The sequence below is a fragment of the Camellia sinensis genome, chromosome 4 (assembly GCF_055761805.1).
Source record: "Camellia sinensis isolate YWXY chromosome 4, ASM5576180v1, whole genome shotgun sequence".
In the NCBI taxonomy this organism is placed as follows: domain Eukaryota; kingdom Viridiplantae; phylum Streptophyta; class Magnoliopsida; order Ericales; family Theaceae; genus Camellia; species Camellia sinensis.
The window spans coordinates 19,876,124-19,884,504 of record NC_138964.1 but is presented as its reverse complement, the minus strand read 5'-3'; the positions used below and the strand labels follow the sequence as shown (position 1 = coordinate 19,884,504).

The following is an 8,381-nucleotide window of genomic DNA, read 5'->3' as shown; positions in this document are numbered from 1 at the left end:
CTTCACAAAACAAAATAAGCACAGTAAAAATGTGGTTTGTAACCACGTTTTCACTATTTCACAAATTTTCTGCTACAAACAGTGAAAACGTGATTTGTAATAGCGCTTTAAACTAGTTTGGGAATTCCGTCTAAACTAAGCTTAGTTTGAGAATTAAGATGATAATTTAACTTAATATGGAAAAAGCTTATGATATTTTGGTTTATTTTGAGAAAAACCCCCCATTAATGGAAAAGGGGTGCCTGCTGGCACTGCCGTGCCTACTTGACCCATGGTTTTTTTTTTTTTTTTTTAATATAATTTTTTTTTTTTTTTTTTTTTATTGGTGTGTGTTGCATGCACGGCGGACCCTGCTGTGCTTTGCCCCTTGTCCCCCATTAATAGGCCAAGGAAGAGATGCCTGGGCTGAGATGATTGGGTTGTGATGAGCCTTGTATTTGTTAGCTTCCCTAGGTGAAGTTTTGTAGCCGTTAATATCAAGAAACAGTAGAAAAATCGAACGTTGTGTAGCCGTTAAAAACCCTAATTTAGCTCTTCAGTCTTTAGTTTTCATTTTCACAATGTTCCCAATCTCTGCTCTCTTCACCACCACCACCACTCGCCTCCGCTTCCTCTCCGATCAAACCTCTCTCCGCCGCCTCCACAGACTGTTCTCAACCCAATCACTATCCCTAGACCACACTCTCTCTCACCCTATTTACATGATTTGGGGCTCCAACACTGGCGTCGGCAAAACCCTTGTCTCCGCTGGCATCGCCACCTCCTTTCTCTCTCCTCTTTCTCTCTCCTCCACCACCACCTCCGCCGCCGCTGCCAAATTCATCTACCTCAAGCCAGTCCAAACGGGCTTCCCTATCGACTCCGATTCCCGGTTCGTATACCGGAAATTCTCCGAAATCTTTCTCCGCCGCCAGCCCTCGACCACTGTTTTCGCTTCGAATCATGCCCTCAAGGCCTCAATTTCGGCTGCCCAATCTTTTTTGGGCGGTGAAATTGCGATGGAAACTGAAGAGGGTGGGGAATTGGAGAGTGGGTTTAGGGATTTAGGGTGGTATGAGGAGATGAAGCTACAGGGGGAGGTTGGGGAGGTGACTGTGAAACCGTCAGAATTGATTTGCAAGACAATGTATGGGTGGAGAGAGGCGGTTTCGGCTCATTTGGCTGCGGAGAGGGAAGGAGCAATGGTGGAGGATTCAGTGTTGTTGGGGATATTGAAGAGGAGTTTGGGAATTGGTTTGGAAGGAGGGTTTGCAGGTGATCCTAAAGTGCGTGTTTTGAGTGTGATTGAAACTGCTGGTGGTGTGGCGAGTCCGGGGCCATCCGGTTCTTTTCAATGTGACTTGTACCGGTATGCGATTAATTTATTGCATTTTAAAATTTTCATGTCACACCCTGTAATGCATAGCTTGAAGATTTTGAATTTTGTAAATTATGTTGGTGAACTTAAATTGGAGTGAAAATGTCTAGAGCCCATTTAGGAGTCTCAAAAATACTGATTTGGCCATTTTTCATGCTGGCTAATAGCCATTTACAAATTAGATGATTATGAATTGAATAATGCTGTAGATATTAATTAATGTACTAATTAGTATAATAACACATGATGTGACGTAATTTTAGAGGTTTTGGGTATTTGTAATTTGTATAATAGGTAGAGTCATTAATAATGACATAACACTAGTTGGTACACTAATGTGTATATTAATTGGTACATGTAGTCCCACCGTTATAAAATTTGGTTCTAAACATGAAACAACTCAAAAATCTACAAATTTTACTTGGAAAATGTATATCTTGATTTTTTTTAGAATGTGGAATACCTAATTCAAAAGAATAATGCTATATGTACCAATTAATATACTAACTAGTGTACTAACCGATGATGTGACATAATTTTAGAGGTTTTAGGTATTTGTAATTTGCATAATAAATGAGGTCAATAATAATGGCATAACGCTAGTTGGTACACTAGCGTTTACACTAATTGAAGCAAAATCTGTCATGAGATTCAAAAATGAGAGATTCAAAATCTGTCATGAGTCGGCCCAAATTTAAATTAACCTCTGTAATTCAATTTATGAAATAAAGTAATTCACGCAGCCAAAAGGGCCCTTAAAAATCAATATAGTGTTTTTTTTTTAATTTAATTTAATTTTTTATATATTATTATGAAGCTATTTCAAAATATTTGGCCAAATATCCAAATATTTAGAAGCTTTCCTCTATTTTGAATTATATTCCTCTCTCTATGTTATCCTGTATGCTGAGTTTATGTTTTTGATGGAAAAAATAACGTTCTTGGATTAACTGATATTCACTTTCCTCCATTGCGATGTCTTTTTATGTAATAATTCATCCCTTGATTAGCCCCTTAACTGAAATTCAGCTACACATCTTTGATATATGCATCCTACAAATGGATCCCAATGGTAATGTGTAACAATTCTACTACAGCAATCCAGACACTGAAGTGTTTTGGAGAACAGACGAATTTGTGAATTTGATATAGTTGTTACCAAAGTATTCTGTTGATATAAACATCTCAAATACACATATCAAGCTGATACAAATGGGTGAAAGCCTAAATATACAAGTTGGGCCACAAATATGTCTAATTTGACAGAATCATATCATTATTATTATTTTTCCTCTTTGATTCAGGTCCTTAAACATGTTACCAGGCCTTTCCGGTTACCTGCTATTCTTGTTGGGGATGGACACCTTGGTGGTATTTCATCAACAATTTCAGCTTACGAAAGTTTAAAACTTCGAGGTTATGATGTTGTTGCTGTTGTTTTTGAAGATCATGGCCTTGAAAATGAGGTTCCATTGTTGTCTTATTTACGAAATAGGTAACAAGTTCCTCTTTGTTTATTCTATTGGACTTAATTCTTTCTTGTTTATATTTAAGAGGTGCATGGTCTTGTAGTTGGCCATTTGCAGAATATGATGTGTGTTTGGTTTGTGTTTGTAGAGTAGTTTTTGAGATAAAAGAGTACAAAAACTTGTTTGGTTTGCCTTTTTCTAAATATTCTCTCTAAAATAATTTTAGTTTTTTTTGGTAGAGTAGTTTTTGAGATAAAAAGTACAAAAACTTGTTTGGTTTGTCTTTTTTCAAATATTATCTCTAAAATGACTTTGTTTTTTTTTGTAGAGTAGTTTTTGAGATAAAAAAGTACAAAAACTTGTTTGGTTTGCCTTTTGTAGAGTAATTTTTGAGATAAAAAGTACAAAAACTTATTTGATTTGCCTTTTTGTAAAGTGGTTTTTGAGATAAAAGTACAAAAACTTGTTTGGTTTGCCTTTTTTACAAACATGTTTCAAAAGTAATCCTGGAAATTGGATAACCAAACACATTTCTGGGAGTATTTTTGGGAAAAATCTGTTTGGTTTGATTATTCTTAAAAAAGTGTTTGTAGAGTATATTTCCCAAAAAATTCTCCCAAAATCAAACCAAACAAGGCCGATATTTTCTCTACTATCACTGAACCTCTACATGTGTGTGTTTGTGTTGGTCTTATGCTTGTTTCTGGTTTTGACATTCTATTCCCCCTTAGTGCTTATCATAACTTTTTACTTATTTCTTTAGGGTCCCTGTGCTTGTGCTTCCATCTATTCCGCAAGACATGTCAGACAACTTGATGGAATGGTTTGATGAAGCTCAGACTGTCTTTAATACTCTCAAGGAAATAATGATTTCTGCTTTTAATGAGAGAATAGAGAGACTGCGTAACATGCCAAAGAAGGCACAAAACATTTTATGGTGGCCATTTACTCAACACAAACTTGTACCTGAAGAAGCTGTTACAGTAATAGATTCCCGGTTTGGCGAGCACTTTGCTGTTCATAAGGTTCACATATTATTGTGTTGGTTGTAGGCTTGTAGCAAATTTTAATCTTAATTGTCAAATGTTTCTTTGATTTGTTCTCGCTGAAATTAGTTTCTGTTAAAGACAAAAATGGTTATCGCTGATCCTCGACGGATATTCATTTTTTACCCCCAAATTTTCCATGATTTGTGAAATCTTAATATTGCCTGCTCATCTCAATTACATGTTTTTGTTTTCAATATAGGTACTAAATCATGATTTCATCATGCAACAATTTGATGCTTGTGCAAGTTGGTGGACACAGGGGCCAGATCATACTTTACAGGTCATTCTTTTCTTTCTAATCACTAACAAAGATTCTTGCAAGTTCACTATTTTCTTTATGATCTATTATGCTACAATACAATAAGTAATATTTTGTTCTTCTGTCTTTGGATACATGCAATTTGTTTTTAGTAGCATGAATTGTGGGACAGGTATGGATGCATGATATTACTAGTAGTGCCTTCTCTCTCTAACTTCTTTTTCTCTTTTACGTATGGGCATGTTTGATTGTCGAATTAATTTCTTATGGGATTGGATATGAATAACATTATTGATAGTATTATGAGGAATAAGTTATACCTTGAGATTAGATTGGATAAAGGATTGGGTATATTAGAGATAGTATATCATGGGTCGTTTGGCACACCAAAAATAAACACTAAACTATGCCAAAATTCTTTAAAATAATGCTAAGTCTAGGTATCATATACCCAATATTAAATGAGAATTAAAATGAAATTGAGAAATTGAATTGACATTCAAGATTAGGGTTTGAGCTTTTGACTTTGAAAAATCCTAGGACAAAGAATTCACTACTAGCTACATGAATAAGATTTAACTTCGGCCATCAATTGCAATCCGGTTAGAACTACCCAGTGTTCCTTTTTTTTTTTTTTGAACAAGAACTACTAAGAGGATTGTTGCAATCAATGTGCAGGCATGAATCATCTCAAGTAGCACGAGTCGTTTGCTCTAAACTACGGTAGCAACACGACTAGTCTCTTGTAGCATGACTCATCTCATACTTCGAACACAAACACAAACACAAAGAAAACGAATGTATGGAAAGCATTTAACAATTTGAATAAATGTATGGATGTTTTAGAAGTTTATAATAATATTTCTTTTTATCTCTTCAACACGACTAGTCTCTTGTAGCATGACTCATCTTATACTTTGAACACAAACACAAATTGTTACACAATCAAAGCCTGAGAAAAATCTCTTTACATGGTTAGGGTTTCATCAAAACCCGAGAAAATAGAAGACTACTTATGGAGGAGTGAGAAGAGGTAGAAGAAGTCACCATGGAAGACATACTTGAAGCTCCAAGCTTTTTCTCTCCAAACCCTAGCCTCTTTTTTCTTTAGAAAAATATTTGAACCCCTCTCTACAAAGTCACGCATGCAAAACGAGTTTGGGCCGTACGTGCGGGAAATGTCATCGCACGTGTGGGAAAAATCCTCCGCATGTGTGGATTTTTCAGAATGTTTTGACTTCAGGATAAGAAGCCGCATGTGCGGGAAATGACCCTCTGCATGTGCGGGAATGAATTTTCAGTTAAAGTTCTTTTTTTTTTTTTGTTTTGTACTTCAAATGCGTCCAATCTTATTCACATCAAACACTAGTAAAATATACAAAATTACATCAAGGAGAGGGTTAAGAAATCTCAATTATAGGCCTCAATGTTGTACATTTTGGCTTTAATCACACCCTCAACTTACAACTTGCTAGTCTTCGAGCAAGGAAACAAAGAAATCTCAATTATTGGCCTCAATGATGTACATTTTGGCCTCAATCACACCCCCTAACTTACAACTTGCTAGTCCTTGAGCAAGGAAACAAAGAAAGAAAAACCAGGCAAAATCTAGCTATATGCTCTTTTAGCGTATGCAACAAACCTTTAAACCATAAAGTTACCCCAAGTGGATGAGTTTAGCCTCGTGAGGGTTTCCAGAAATGATACCCACAAACATTCAATATACAGTACACCTCATTCACAACATTCACAACATTTGAATCATTTGCTGAAGTTACACTCCCCAATATCTCACACCAATTAATGAAAGATATTTGACTTCATCTCATGGATTATTCAATATTTGTGCTATGCATAGATCAATTAATATGAGCATGTGAAACGTCGAGAGATATTCAGATTGAAAAGTAATATTTGCACCTCATATGTAATGTGAAGCTCAACAATCAGTGAATTATCAAAGTATCTAATCAAGTGTTCTTAAAGCCTCATAGCACAACCCCACACCCCCCACCTTCAAAGTTATTTTTTATTTATTTATTTATTTTTTGGAAAGAGATTGCAATTTCTAGATTTCTTAAGCTTTCTAGTTAACCCATGTAGCGAGTGTTGGGCTAATGACTCCCAAATCAGATGGCTTTAGGGCATTAGGGGTAGAGACACCCCAACGAGCTTGGCTATAAATACAAACTAGTCATCTTTTTAATCAGTGACCGTGCGATGTCTAGGTCCTTAAGCTTTCTAATTAACCAGTATAACAAATATTAGGCCAATGACTCCCAAATCAGATGGTTTTAGGGCACTAGGTGTGAAAACACCTCAATGTGAGCGTGCATAGCAAGCAGGGTTCTGAATAGCGGTTACGGTCGCCGTAACGGTGGTGGTGACGCGGTTGCGGTTGCGGTTGCGGGGTGTAAAGGCCGTAGCGTAACGGTTGTGGTAATCGGAACCGTGAATCTTTTTATTTTTTGCACAATTTAAAAAAAAATTTACCAATACGCATATTTTTTCCCCATAATCATATTTATTGGGTTTTAAAATAAATATTGATCAATTTTTGTAAGTTTTTAAATATGATCCAATATATTTTATATTTTTAAATCACTATAAACTGAGTTTTTTATATTTTATTTTAATAAGTAATGACTTTATATGTCCTAAATCCATATTATGCTTGTGGCAACAAAAATTTTTTTTATTGGACTTAGAAAAATTATTTTTTTAATTATTATACTTGTGGAAGCATATACAACTTTTAATTTGAATAGTTTTAAAAAAATAAATTATACATGCTAATGCAATCATATAAAAATTAAAAAATAAATTATAAAGAATTTTTTTTTTGTTAGGGTTTGGATCACTTGAATATTCATTCTCTTTTTGAATAACTAGTAAATAAAAATAAAATAAACTAATCAAAAAAAATTGACATGTATAAAAAATATATTAATATATAATTATAGGTGTTATGTTTTCTAGATATTTTACAAAAAAAATCAATCACTAAACAATGACAAAAGTACAAGAATAAATAATAGCCTATATATATATATATATAAATAGATAATGACCACACTTATTATTATTATTATTATTATTATTATTATTATTATTATTATTATTATTATTATGATTTTCAAACAATATATATAGATAGACGCATACAAACAAAATGGTTGAGTGATAATAGCTGAATAGAATAGTATAGGTCTTACAATTTTAACAAATCAATAACATGTTCATCATCTTCTCTCTTTTCTCTCTCTATTTCTTACTCCTCCATCTTCCATTTTCATCTTTCCTCCTCTCTTTCCTCATTTTCAGTTTTTTTTTTTTTTTTTTCGAAAGAAGCAGTTCAAAACCGTTACGTAACGGTGCGTAACAAGCCGTTACGGCCGTTACAGCACTGTTACAACCGCTACGGCAGCCACTACGGCCGACACACCAGTGAATCTCAATCACACTCAAAAGCGGCAGTAACGGATGGCGGTAATTGAAGCTTGGGTAACCAGCTTGGGGAATGATAGAATATCACCCCCTATTTATAGATTAAGATTAGGGTTTACAAGAAATGCAATTACAAGATGATTCCTGAGTGCTATCCCTGAGTGCATAAAATGATTACAGACAGACCCTAGTGTATCTTTCGGCTACCTTTCGGCTAATATAATATGCTAACACTCCCCCTCAAGCTGGTGCGAAGATATCTCTCATGCCCAGCTTGACTAATATGTCATGAAATGGTTTAGTGCCAATCCCCTTGGTGAGAATGTCAGCAAGTTGTTCACCAGACTGGACAAAGGGAGTACAAATGATACCACTAGTGAGTTTCTCCTTAATGAAGTGGCGATCAATCTCAACATGTTTTGTCCTGTCATGTTGAACTGGATTGTGAGCGATGTTGATGGCGGCCTTATTATCACAGTATAACCGCATGGAGTCCGTTTGATCAATACCTAGATCACGCAACAATAATTTGATCCATAAAAGTTCACACACACCTTGTGCCATAGCTCTAAACTCAGCTTCTGCGCTTGACCTGGCAACCACATTCTGTTTCTTACTCCTCCAAGTAACTAGGTTGCCGCCAACAAATGTGCAATACCCTGAAGTTGATCTCCTATCAGATACTGACCCAGCCCAGTCAGCATCTGTATAGGCTTCTACACGAAGATGATCATACTTTGAAAAATACAGACCCTTACCAGGAGCAGACTTCAAGTACCTCAAGATTCTCATGACAACCT

General features: G+C 35.3%; 1 protein-coding gene across 1 annotated transcript in view; it reads left to right on the top strand.

Moving 5' to 3' along the window:
- Window positions 1-387: 387 nt before the first annotated feature.
- Window positions 388-8,381, top strand: part of BIO1 (adenosylmethionine-8-amino-7-oxononanoate transaminase) — a 106,086-nt gene continuing 98,092 nt past the window's right edge. Inside the window, exons 1-4 of the mRNA XM_028208807.2 lie at window positions 388-1,348; window positions 2,682-2,852; window positions 3,590-3,851; window positions 4,075-4,155. Coding sequence (XP_028064608.2) covers window positions 561-1,348; window positions 2,682-2,852; window positions 3,590-3,851; window positions 4,075-4,155 — 1,302 coding nt within the window. The 5' untranslated portion in view covers window positions 388-560. The remainder of the gene's footprint in view (window positions 1,349-2,681; window positions 2,853-3,589; window positions 3,852-4,074; window positions 4,156-8,381) is intronic.